We start from the raw sequence: 13,692 nt of genomic DNA, 5'->3' as shown, positions 1-13,692 counted from the left end.
AGTTCTCAGATCGATTTACCGCACTAAATCACGAAAGCCTCATGCAATAGCTTTTGCCTTCAAACCTTTGTGTGCGCATATTAATTGCACGCTCAAATCTCAAGTGTTTCCTCTATAAACAAATGATCACGAGACTAAAACCTGGTGCTTTACTCGCCGAAGAAAAATGCGCCGAATTCGACTTATCAGATCCGAACGATTTGACGGGACAACTATAAAATTCGGGTAAGTTGTACTAAATTAAGTTGAAAAAAAAAATCTAAGTGGATCAAGCTGGTAGAGACTTTAATGCACACGGGAGCTTCAAATTCGAAAGCAGTCGAGGTGCAGACGGCGCGACGTGTGAGTGGAAGCTATTTGCAGCACGTGTGAAGTCTGTTCTCAATGACGGCGGCGTGTTCTCTAGCCTTAACGATGGCCGTCGGCGTTTTATTATTGATCCCTCACGGAAGTTCGAGTCTTGTGCGCCTTTGGCATATTCACTGCACGAAACGCCTTTGCATAACGCTGGCTTGAAGCATTAACGATATGCGACGGTTACAACTGATCGTCTTTTCCGCCTGATCGTCTTAAGGCGAAAGCCTTAAGTGCCCCATTTTGCGGAAAAGCGGTGTTGTTGTCCGGCACAAAACATTTCCGCCGCTGTAAAGAGTAAATAACACTTTGTTACAAAGTGCGCGTGTGATTTAATTCCGATAAAAGATCGATTACACTGAAAAGAAAATTGGGTTCATTGGAGTTCGTATTGGATGCGAACCCAGGTCTTTACAGTAGGAGCACAGCGCGTTGCCACCGCGCTACATCAGCGCATAGCCAGCTTCGGAACCAGAGTTGGCTAAGTGCGTGCAGCGCTGACTTCACATCACGTGACCGGTGAACGTGACGGCACGTGAGTAGAACAGGTTCACCCAAACCGCGGTTAAATCGCATTCTGGGAAGCTGTGGCGTTAAGTGTCACCAGTCTGTCTGTGGATGTAGCGTCATTAAATACAGGCTTTTAGAGTATCGGCACTCTTTTATCTCATTTTTATGTGCCGCCGGGATTTTGATTAGTCGGTCGGCACCACGTGACATTTCTTCACATATGGACGCAGCCATTTTGTTTCTGGGCGCCTCTCCTCTCTCTGCTGCGCGGACTCTGCACGTCACAACCGGCGGCGGTCTCGTTGGGACAGATGGCAACACTGCAAGCCAGAAACAAAATGGCCCCCGCACGCTGCTGGGTGCATGAACTGGCGGTACTCTTAAGCTTACTTAGTGACGCTATGTGTATGTAATTTGCTCCGAAGGACGAAGAAACGAAGAAGGAGACGTAAACACGATGTAGGAGAATAGTAGTATTTGATAAGTATCGCCAGAGAAAGCTTAATGATTTCGCCTCCAAAGAATGTAAGCAGACTTAAAGTGCCGAGAGGAATTCTTTGTGTTCAACGTCAGCGGCGATGAAAAGAAGACCGCGTATCTGCTCACTTCGCTGCAAATGTCGAAACACGACAGTTTTTTTCCTCCACCTGCCACGTGACTGCTTCTCTTCTCTCCCACGCCCACCTCTCACGCTCTTCGCCTTCCGTCTCGCTCCTCCCACAATAAACACGGTGGAGGTCTGCTCAAGTCAATTCAAATTTCTCGCATTCCACTGATCGCGCGCCATCTATTGGAACATTTCGTCACTGTAACTTAGAACGCCGCCACGTGCCCCTATTGCATTTTTGGGTGAAAATACTGTTTTCAACGCGCGTTTCTTCATTTGCTGTCGCAAAAATCAACCAGACACCTATTCTCAATTATAAGAACATTGCAAGTCATCATCATCATCATCATCATCATCATCACCAGCCTATCTACGCCCACTGCAGGGCAAAGGCCTCTCCCATTAGTCTTCAATTACCCCGGTTCTGTGTGTGCCAACTGTGACCAATTTGTCCCTGCAAACTTCTTGATCTCATCCGCCCATCTAACTTTCTGCCGCCCCCTGCTACGCTTGCCTTCTCTAGGGATCCACTCTGTTACCCTTAATGACCAACGGTTATCCTGCCTTCGCATTACATGCCCTGCCCACGTCCATTCCCTCTTGTTACACCTATCATCTTACGTTCCATTGCTCTCTGAGTCGTCCTCAATTTAGTTTGAACCGTCTTATGGCGAATTCCATTGGGCGAACAGGAGCAAGTGCAGCGAGCAGCCAGAGCAGCACGCGGGAGTAACGGGGACGTGTGCTTTCGTTCCGCTAATGAAACATTCGCGCTGCTCCGGGAGCAGAGAAAAGAGAGGGAGGGCGTGATGTCAAGGGTCATGTGACCAAACTTTTCCCGCGCTTGCTTCCCGAAGCATTTCGCGCGCTCGTGTTATCCGCACGCAGTTATTCCGCGCCAGTTTTGCCGGATACCTGCCGGTGGTTTTGTGTCTGCCTTCCTCACGGCGACGAATGATAAAGTAGGTGACGAGTGTTAAAGTAGCAGCAGCAATTCCTCGTCCAGACGGCGGCGCTTAGCTGCTGCCGTACGCACTCAACGACTATCGTGGCTGCTGGATTCCGCCATTTTTCCTCCGCCACTCCGGGGATAAAACCAGAAGTGACGTAAAAGAGGTCATGTGACTTCCTCGGCGTTCCCTGTTACTCCGCCGCTGGTGACGGAGTACCGAGAACTGCTCTCGGCTGTTCTTGGCGCCAAAAAAGTGCTCCTGCTCGACCAATGAAACACAACGCCCCTGCTCCTGCCCGACCACTGGAAGACGCCAGACCTAGCGAGAGCACTTTGAGTGCAGTTAGAAGTGCTCCTGTTCGCCCAATGGAAAGCGCTATTAGTGAGCCTCCAAGTTTCTGCCCCGTAGGTCAGTACCGGTAAGATGCAGCTGTCATACACTTTCTTCTTCAGCGACAATGGTAAGCTGCCATTCATTATCTGAGAATGTCTGCCGTATGCACTCCATCCCATTCTGATCCTTCTAATTATCTCTGCCTCAAGAACATTGCAAGTACCACTTGTGTATTGATGTTTTGACTCCAATATGCGTGTTGTTTTCGTTTTGCTGCAAAATGTTGACAAGTATGAAGTGTGTTTCCGGAATTCGTGCTTCGGAAAAGCTTTCCCCATATAAACTTCTCGTTTCAGAATTATTTATGTTTTGGCCGCGTGGCTGATTCGAAGGACGGACGGACAGACAGACAGACAGACAGACAGACAGACAGACAGACAGACAGACAGACAGACAGACAGACAGACAGACAGATCAAAATTTTGGGTTTAAGTAGCCCACGAAAGACTATCGTCCTTCAAATAAAAAAATGGCGCAGCTTGCACGAGTGGTGCAAGGATGGAGGAATAGCAGAGCTGGTGGCCCCTCTGCCTTCGTCGGAGACGCGACTGTTGCATCTCACATGGATTTCCGAACTTGCCGCTGAAAGTTCTCCATGACTGGCAGGCCGGGATCGTATTGTCCGCAGGCTTTCACATCTCTCCCAAAGTGGACCGCGTTTGCGCGCGCTAAAACTCGCGGCAACCGGCTTCGCGAACTCGGGGTCTGTAGTGCGAGCACGGCGTCTGTGCTCCCCACTTCATGCGTGAGCACAGGTGAACCGGCGAGGAGAACAGCGAGCGAGAGATCAGGCCACGAACGCATTCGCATAGAAGCCGGTTTCATAACACGAAGGACCCAGGTTAGATTCCGACCACGGGAAGCGTTTTAGGGACGAAGCACTTTAGGGACTCGGGCTGTCGGCGTCGCATGTAGTCACAGTACTAAAACACCGGGACACTCGATTTCCAACGCCTCGCGCTCGAACGCTTCGTGCTTCAAAGACACGAGACTTTTGCAGCAAAGCAGTACACCTCTACCCTCCAACGGTTTCATCTCCGTGGGCAAAAACACTAAGGCGCCAAGGTCGAAGACGCCGAGTGCTCAGCATCGAATCCGCATTATACACTTCATCATAACTTCGAATAATAACATAACGTAACATGAGATCATAATATATATCTACTCAGGACAAGTAGTGACACCGGATACCAACCAAGTGGCTGAGATAATTAAAAAGATATCAAAGGGGTGCATTCGGCAGGCATTCTCAGATAATGAATGGCAACCTACCATTATCCCTGAAGAGGAAAGTGTAAAACAGCTGCATCTTACCGGTACTTGCCTACGGGGAGGAATTTGGAGGATCACTAAAAGGGTTCAACTTAAATTGAGGACGAGAGAGAAATAGAACAGAAGATGATAGGTGTAATGTTAAGGGACAAGAAGAGAGCGGTGTAGGTCAGGGAACAAACGCGTGTTAACGACATATAGAAATTAAGAAGAATAAATGGGCGTGGGCAGGACATGTAATGCGAAGGCAAGGTAACCGTTGGTCATTAAGGGTAACATAGTGGATCCCTAGAGAAGGCAAGCGTGGCAGGGAACGACAGAAAGGTAGGTGGGCAGATGAGATCAAGAAGTTTGCGGGGATAAAATGGTCGCAGCTGGCACAGAGCTGGTATAATTGGAGATTATCAGGGAGGCATTTACCCTGCAGTGGGCCTAGACGGGCTGATGATAATGATTATTATAATGATGACGATGATGACTACGAAACCACATCATCGAAACCGCATCGTACACTTATACACTGCGTGCTTCGCCCCTCCCCAGGTTTCATGTTAGTGGAGATGGCCCTTTTTGTTTTAGGGGAGAAGTTGATTTGATTTGATTGCGGGGTTTAACGCGCCGACGCAACGCAGGCGATGAGGCGCGCCGTAGTGGAGGGCTCCGGTTTAATTTTGACCACCTGGGGATCTTTATCGTGCGCCGAAATCTCGTACACACGGGCGTTTTTGCTTTTCGCCTCCATCAGAAAAGCGGCCGCCGCGGCCGGGAATCGAACCCGCGACCTCGTGCTCAGCAGCGCAACGCCTTAGCCACTGAGCCACCGCGGCGGGTTAGGGGAGAAGTCCTTTAGGGGCTTGGGCTGTCGGCATTCCCTGTCGTCGCCGTCGTTTCATGTAGTCACGGTACTAAAACGCGGGGCACTTGTTTTTCCAACACCTCGCGCTAGAACGTAACGCGTACTAAGCGAGAACACTGGGGTACTCGTTTTCCTACGCCTCGTACTAGAACGTTTAATCTCCGTGGGCAAAAACGCGCACTAAAAGAACCCACCGAAACACTACATAGTTTTCCAACGCCTCGCGCTAGAACGCTTCGTGCTTCAAAGACACGGGATTTTTACAGCAAAGCTGTGTACCTTTACCCCCAACTCTTTCATCTCCGTTGGCAAAAACGCCAAGGCGCGAAGAATACACTTATAGACTGCATGCTTCGTGCCTCGCCATGTTTCAAGTTAGTGGAGATGACCCTGTTTTTGTTTGTTTCATGCGCCGGTGGTCTATTATTGTTTTCTGTTGTGCTTAATTTGTGTGTGTGTGTGAGGGGGGTGTTTGGTTATCGCTTTTTTGGTTTTTTTTATTTATTTACAACCTCCCCAGCCATTCGTGCATTTGCCTTCCCGTCTCGTAATTAGACGCCCTGGGAAGGCGATATGGAAGGGTTTTTTTCACGCTACGGGCGCATAAATTTGTTGTTAGGTTCATTAGTTCTTTTGCTTCAAAATTAATCCATTTGGCTCTAATATCTGGGGAAATTCCTACCTGGCCTTTTTTCCTTGTATACGTGTAGCGCACCGCGTGCTAACACAACCTTTCTTTTCTTTCAAATTGGCTGTTCCCCGCCGCCGCTAACCCTCTTCCCCTCAGGCCTTTGGAGTGACGCGATTGTTAAGTTGCCAGTTTCACGGTGTGAGGTCCCGGTTAGATTTCCGGTACCTCCCTAACCAATTTTTTTTTCTTGAGGCTCGCACTCCCAACACTTGCTCGTGGGCTTCTTGTCTACTCACTACCTTCGCTTACACTTCATTGTTACGCAAGCATTTCCACCCTCTCCACTTCGCCGATTATGATAGTTTTCTGGTAACGCCCCACAGTGGAACTAAAAGCTTAAGCAGTTACGGTGTTATAAGTTGTCACGACAACAATGAATGCAACCATCTGGCTTCCTTGCACAACACATAGTCTTGAGTTGGCTTTTGTGCATAACGTTAAGGTTGTGCGAAGAAACCATTGTACAACAAATGTAGGCAACATACCGAGAGAAGAAATTTTGTGTGCGAGAAAATTGGGTATGTCACACGTAATGTCACATGGTATATTACACGACCCCCGTTTCTCTCTCGTTGTGCCCCCCCCCCCCCCCCCCCCCCGCTTCTCGCTTTGGGGGGGCCCGCGAAACATACATGTTGAAGAATTGGGACTGGGCTACGCAATTCTGTCAGGCCGAGATTTCTTTGTCGCTCGTGTTGCTCATCTTTGAGTCACAAGTAGTGGCTGTCTCTCTCAGTAATACTTTCAAGCCTCGGGTCCTACCGAATGGCATCACTGGCCGCATTGTTATCGTTGGACGCCTTTCTGTTCCCGTACGGCGTACGGTATACCTCCTTTTGCTTTTGTTTTTCCTTTCTTCCTTTCTTTCTTTCTTTCTTTCTTTCTTTCCTACTTTCTTTCTCTTGTATCATCTAGTGTAGCAAGCCAGCGCAACGGCTCAGCTAACCTCGCTGGTATTCATTAAAGTCTCTCTCTCTCTCTCTCTCTCTCTCTCTCTCTCTCTCTCTCTCTCTCTCTCTCTCTCTCTCTCTCTCTCTCTCTCTCTCTCTCTCTCTCTCTCTCTCTCTCTCTCTCTCTCTCTCTCTCTCTCTCTCTCTCTCTCTCTCTCTCTCTCTCTCTCTCTCTCTCTCTCTTCTATGAGACGCTACCACAGGAAGCCCTGCTCAACTCACCGGAAGAAGATTATCGAAACCCTTATCTGGCCAATGATTTGTCGCACGTGGGAAACATAGTGCAGCACCAGAAAGAAAAAAAAAGCGTATCGAGTTACCGATTAGAGAACCACACCTCATGGACGATAAAACGGCGTAGCCTACAAGCTGCATCGCCATTACACACTGAATGCTCGCTCACTTGCCGCTCTATATAGTGCTGGTGCTGATAAGTTAAAGCCATGTAATCTCACATTTAGTAAGATCTTATGGTACTGGAGGGAACTCGAGCAGTAGCAGCTTACTTATAATAAAGTAAGCTGCTTTATAGCAACTACTTATAGTAACTCATAGCAGCTACTTATAGTAATCTGCTTACAGCAGCTTATAGCAAAGTAGCAGCTAACTGCTACTTTGCTATAATGGCAACAGCCACTGGATTGTTAGATGCCTTTTCCCGAACGCATGTGTCGGAAGTAGTTCTCTCTGTAATTCCGAGCGCACTAACGTTCTTCTTTATCTTTTGCAGAGGCTTTCGGAAACCAGAGACCTGAGGGAGAAAGTGCCCAGGTACCTCCGGTACTTCGAGAAGCTGCTCAAAGAGAATGGCCCCGAATATTTTGTCGGAAAACAGGTACGAGTTAGTGGATTTAGCGAACATATAGTACGTATACTTCATTGAATTGGGGAAGCCAGACTTCAAAAATTATACCCAGTTTCACTCAGTACGAAAGCTTCTGAAACAGAGTAGCTGTGGTTATGTCGTGGCGGCTCGGACTTAAACGGGCGCTCGCCCGAGAAAGGTAGCGTCGTCGCCGCGCAAATTCTACGGTCAGCAGCTAAATGTTCAGCGCGGGAGGCTTTCTCCCCTCGCTTTCTTCTCTAGCGCGAGGTAGAGGAACCTGCCTCTGCGAGAGCACTGCGCCCTCGATCGGGTGGTTCTTGGCAGCTGCTCCTATGCCTGCGTGACGCACGACCTACAGCAGATGGACAAAAAGTCTCGATCTACAACAGCACCGTTGTTAAAACAAGTGGTTGAGAAAATCGCGCATTGCACGAAATATGGACGTCAACCTGCCGACTGAACAAGCCGGGGGGCGAGCAAACAAGCCGGCATTCCTGGTTCGTGGCGCGTCCGTTCAATCAATTCTTGGCCGATTCCCTGCTTGGGGGATTTGCCTTGTAGGGGTAAACGGGTATGGGTAGCGTCACTAAATAAGCTACGCTTAAGAGTACCGCCACTTCGTGCACCCGGAAGCGTCTGGGGGACATTTTGTTTCTGGCTTGCAGTGTTGCCATCTCTCCCAACGAAACCGCCGCCGGTTGTGACGGGCAGAGTGTGCGGTCATTGGCGGCGCTCGTCAACTGTGGGGCTGTGACACCGCGCAGCAGAGAGAGAGAGAGAGAGAGAGAGAGAGAGAGAGAGAGAGAGAGAGAGAGAGAGAGAGAGAGAGAGAGAGAGAGAGAGAGAGAGAGAGAGAGAGAGAGAGAGAGAGAGAGAGAGAGAGAGAGAGAGAGAGAGAGAGATGCCCAGAAACAAAATGGCTGCGGCCATATGTAAACAAATATCACGTGGTGCCGACCGACCAATGAAAATCCTGGTGGCACATAACAATGAGAGAAAAGAGTGCCGATACTCTAAAAGCCTCTGTTTAGTGACGCTAGGTATGGGGCTTGAGGCGGTTTTATTTTCTTTGCACCAATGACACTCCAGGTCAATGTATTAGAGGGGTGGCTTCTCCATTCTCAGGGCCAATCTTCTGTTTGGACAGCGGCATGTGTTTTCTTTCTCTGCAACCAGGTGATCCTGTGGAAACAACAGCTTCCTACGTTTTTTTTTTTATGTCGGGATGGGGTGGGGGTCGTCCTAGTAAAAGCTGCAAATCACGATGAATGATTCGCCCGTGCTTCCTGGACACAGAAACAGCTAATAAAAGTTGGTAAAACACCACAGCCGCACCTTCACAGCAGGAGCAGTCGTGGTCGTGATTCATGCTTGGAAATACGCATGGCGGTGTGGGTTGGATACTATACTGGAGCATGTCATGCTTCAACATACTGGCTTGGTATCCTGGACCAGGAGGAATTTTTCTTCGACTGCTAAGTTTCTGAGAAAGCTGTATAGCTTTCGTTGTAGCCGTTTGGCTGCATTCAGGTGGATGTCAAACTTTCCTTCATACTGGCTTGCTCCTACAGACAGTTATGATAAAAAATGTCATGAAGGCTGCATCCCAATACGCATGCGTAGACTCGAACATGTTGAACAACAGCGCAATCGACAAGGTGACAGGACGACCGCAAGAGGACACACGAAGCGCTGACTTACAACTGGATTTTATTTTCTCCGGAAACGCCAAACATAAACGAAACTGAAGAAAACAAAACATGAAAACAGATGGAAAAGTGACGAAAAAACAAAGGCAACCCCACAACTAACCATTATCGGCACGTGCCCTGTTACAGATAGCTCCTTCTTCGTGAGTGCAATTGAGGCTACACTGATGCAATTCTCTCCCAAGCGTTCAATCTTGGCCGCCTTAATAATTTTTCTAGTAAGCGTGTTCAAGTTTCTGCCGATAACACGGCAATTTTCAAACAGCGGCTCGCAGCCGTATCTGCCGCAGGGGGTGGTAAGATGACCATCGGCTTTATTTTTAACTTTATTGTAGTGCTCCCGCAGGCGGTCATTGAGGCATTTTCCGGTTTGATCGATATATCTCTTTCCGCAATCTAAAAGCAGGTCGTATACTATGCCTTCCATGCAATCTACTAAGGGATTTTTGTTATTTACCTGACACGAGAATTTTGCCCTTTCCGAATCGCGCTTCATGCTGCAGAAGGTCGACGGTTTCTTTGGGACAGAAAAGCACAATGGTGTGCCCGCTCTGCCGGTTATCTTTTTTTTAAGACGCCATGAAGGTACAGGATAAAAACCACAATTTTCTTAAGCTTTTGTTGTTGGTCTTGCGGCTGAGAGCCCCACAGCTGTTTCTTGACCTTAAAAATACCTTCCGCAACCAAGGCCAGAACGTGCCCAGGGTATAACCCTGAGCCTGAGAGGTGCGTCGCCTGCTCTCTGAAGCTGCAGCTTCGGCAGCTTCTTGTGGCTACAAGATTTAACAAGAGCATCTGTAAAACACAATTGCACAATTGCACAGTTGCACAGTTGCACAATTGTGAGTGGTGAGCACACTCAACAATTTTGAGGGTGCTGACGAGAGAGGTAACAGCGCTTTTGAACCTCTTGGCTCGTAGGATCAACAGGCACGACCATCGAAAAAAAAAGCATCCTGAGATCGAGAAACCTGATGGACTTGCAAACCGGTGTTTTATGCGTGAGCGTCAAAGGTTTCATACAAGTTTGGAAAATCGACACTACTCTCGAGATCTGCTGATCGGGACATTTGAGGGTGCCTTTAAATATGACTAGGAAATCATCCACATATCGGAAAATGTTTAGCACATTGCACTTTGAAAGGCAACTACAGGCACGGCTCTGCACTAAAGTACTAAGACCGAATCGCTCAGCACGGGACCAATACATGAACCTACGGTCACGCCTGCTTTTTTCATGTCCGATCGTCATGTCTGAAAATAAAATCCAGTTGTAAGTCAGTGCTTCATGTGTCCTCTTGCTGTCGTCCTGTCGTCTTGTCGCTTGCACTGCGGTTCAATGTGCATCACCAACTCGCCCAAGTTTTCACATTGCCCGAACATGACTTCACGTTTACCTAAGCGTCTGTATGGGTAAAACGAGAAGAAATTTTTGGTTGCTCGCGTTGACATTGTCGAAGACAGGCATGGCCCAGCGACATGTTCGACATGATACTTGTCTCTTGAACGCGGACACAAGGGACAGTTAAAGTAGCATCTGGACAGTCACTTTGCTCAGTTTCGCGCTCCGTTAGCTCGTTTTTTTTTTGTTTTTTTTTTTGAGATTCCATGACCGCAGAGTACCTCAGTCCACTACTTTTCTGCTCTACAGTAAGAGAGAACTGCTCTTCAACGTGGCCTCATGGCGCATGCTTCCAACTCGTCCGCCGTTTTATGCTGACACTCGGAGCATTACTTGAGTGGTTAATTGTCGACAATTTCTCGCTTGCAGTTCACGGGGGCCTCGTTTGATGTAATAACCGTTCCACACAGGAACAGTGATTGCTCTCCGCGTTCACCCATCTATCGGAATTTTGATGCTTCTATAGAGATACGTCGGCTGTGCTGTGTAGTGGGACACCGCGGGATCCTTCCGCCTCTAAATTCTACTGCTCTTTTGAGTTCTAAACGGCGTTGCAGAATTTTCTAGGGCCGGAGATATTAAACATTTAGTTTGGAGTAAAAAAAGCAGCACAAACAATAAAGGGACGTATGAAAGGAACTAATAGGCACGACAGAACGCCTGGCTTTGCGTGCGTGCGTGCGTGCGTGCGTGTGCGTGTGTGCATGTGCATGTGCATGTGCATGTGCATGTGCATGTGCGTGTGCGTGTGCGTGTGCGTGTGCGTGTGCGTGTGCGTGTTTCTACATCCCGTCCTATTTTACGGCTATTTGTTCCTACAAACTAGCGTATGCGCCAGGTAGTCTAACACTGGGTTCTTCTGAGCCACAAAACCGTTATTGCCTGACACCACGTTCTTCTTAGTGCACATAACAGTTATTGTCGGTATTGTTAAGAACAATCGGTCTAAATTTGTTTTTTTTATTCAATGAATGAAGAAATTTATTCAAGAGAGGCGCGGCCACTGGGCAGTGGTGATAGGAGAAGAGGGAGGGGTTTGCAAGTAGTTATATTTTACAATGTTTGTAAAAATGTCTGGAAAAACTGTTCAAGGCTAAGCCTGACACCTTTTTCATCAGTTTCTCGTGCTCACTATGCAGGGTCGTCGACGTTGATGGCAATTGGGGAATTCGCTATACAAATACGAATATCAAAAGTACACGAAACAATCGGTGTATCTGTACAGAATTAGGTACAGACTTCGCACGACACCTTACAAATTATATTATTCAGCGTAGATTACGTTAGTTGCTACAAGATTGTCAAGACAGAGCCTTTTACGGGTCTATTGGTCTACTTCTGCATCTCTATCCATGTTTACCCCACTTACAGCTCTACTGAAAGTAGCCAATCCAATATGGCGTCACTACAGTTTATCTGAATTGTCCGGTTTTTGCCGCTGCTTTTTAAATGATGCAGTGTACTTCTCTGAATAACTTCCAGATGGGCACTAATGTAAAGGAAATAAATCAATTAATTCTTATTCGCGGAGTCACCGGTCGCTAAAACAAATCGAGTAATGCAATACTGCCTGCATTCTTCGCCAAGGTCCCCCTAGGCGTAATGGTGGCCCGCGAGCAGCCTGTCAAACGGCCGCGATAGCCGTTAGCACTTGCCTCAGTGAAGCCTAAGTGACGCGCTCTTCTCCCTATAAGCAGCCGCGAAGAACTGCCGTCCGTCTGATAGCCTGTCAGGTTATAATCACGGCGATTTCGGGTTAGCGCCCGCAGCGCGTGGGGCGCATTATTACTCGATCACGCCGAGGAAAGGTGCGCGCGATCAATTTGCGCGTGCGAACCCAGTGAAAGGGAAAAGGGCGGACACGCGTACCGTGACGAGCGCTCTCAAGTTCCGCGACCCGGCAGGAATTTGCCAGAGAGGTGCGCGAACTTGGCCCCCTACGGCATATCCCTGCGTTCACGCGTGAGGGACGCCCAGAGGCTGCGTGGGACACGGGCCCCTTCTCTACATTTAGCAGCCATCGACGTTACAGCGCTCCTTTGACCCGGCCCCGTTTTCTCCCGTGGTCCTCCGCAAGGACGCCGCAGCGACCCTCCGCCTTCTTTCTCGCCACGTTAGCGGGAGGCCAGAATGGAAATTGCGAGCGATGCGCTCTCGCCGCGCATCGCTGCCGAGCGTGCATGAAATTGATGCTCGACGTGTACGGCTGCCGGTTCGCTGCGCCGTCCGCGCTTGAAGGAATCTGGACTTTGATCGGTAGCAGCAAAAACGCCGTTTCTTTGTTGTTCTTCTTCTTGTTGTTGTTGTTCGAGGATTTCATCCTACTGCCCGCCTTCCTTCCTCTAGTACCCTCTCGGCTGTATGCAGTGCTCGATTTATTGCATCACGGTATTGATGCAAAGTACCGCCGTATACAATCCCGTTAACATGTTGGGCGCGCAGGCGGGTAAGAATAACATTTCCTAGTACAGAATTCAGACGACGCTCCGAATCTGCCAGTTCGTGAAAAGGCACTTCTGGTCTTTTAGATTTGACGGAAGGTTATATGCTCACCTTGAGGAAATGTCGCCACGACAGAGGCGCGTTTTTTGTTCTGAATACGTCATGGTCCTGCAGGTTTCGGACATTGCATTTATACTCTTCCTGCTGTAGCCACGTATCGTGTGGGACGGTGTGTATGTTTTTTCGTGCTTTGATTGATTGGCTTGAAGCTGATATGCTCGCTTGTCTTGCAGATCGGCCATCGTGTTCGGGTCTGACTCGTGAGGCGTTCAAAAATACCCCGTGTCTTTGATTTCTCCAGAGACTTTTTGACACGACATCGCCGCGTGATTCCAATTGCCTTTATTTGGTCGTTCCGGGTTTGGCGCAACAGTACTGTCTTTGCCCCGACCGGGTTAGATCCATCTAGTCAAATTTTGGCGGCGGTGCACCCAATCGCAACGACTAGATTCTCGTCGACAGCCTTTTGAGGGAGGGTATATTGAAGGAACGTTCAAGTCGGATGAAATCAAGGCTGCTGTTGTGCGTGAGTTCGTGCGTGCGCGTGTATGAAGATGATTATGGCGACGACGACGATGATGGGCGTGGGGGTGGTGGTGATGATGACGACGATGTCGTTGTTGTTGTTGATGATGAGGAAGATGATGATGAGGAGGGGAGTGGATGA

General features: G+C 48.7%; 1 protein-coding gene across 2 annotated transcripts in view; it reads left to right on the top strand.

Annotated features, from left to right (window-relative positions):
* LOC144178810 (glutathione S-transferase 1-like) overlaps window positions 1-13,692 on the top strand; it is a 57,451-nt gene that overhangs the window by 31,408 nt on the left and 12,351 nt on the right. For both annotated transcript variants that reach the window (XM_077706933.1, XM_077706932.1), the window contains exon 5: window positions 7,317-7,421. In XM_077706933.1, the coding sequence (XP_077563059.1) occupies window positions 7,317-7,421 (105 nt within the window). The remainder of the gene's footprint in view (window positions 1-7,316; window positions 7,422-13,692) is intronic.

Source organism: Haemaphysalis longicornis, unplaced genomic scaffold, assembly GCF_048455015.1.
Source record: "Haemaphysalis longicornis isolate Haplotype H1 unplaced genomic scaffold, Haemaphysalis longicornis Haplotype H1 scaffold_4, whole genome shotgun sequence".
NCBI classification, from domain to species: Eukaryota; Metazoa; Arthropoda; class Arachnida; order Ixodida; family Ixodidae; genus Haemaphysalis; species Haemaphysalis longicornis.
The sequence above is the reverse complement of the archived record's forward strand: the minus strand, read 5'-3'. Positions and strand labels throughout refer to the sequence as shown.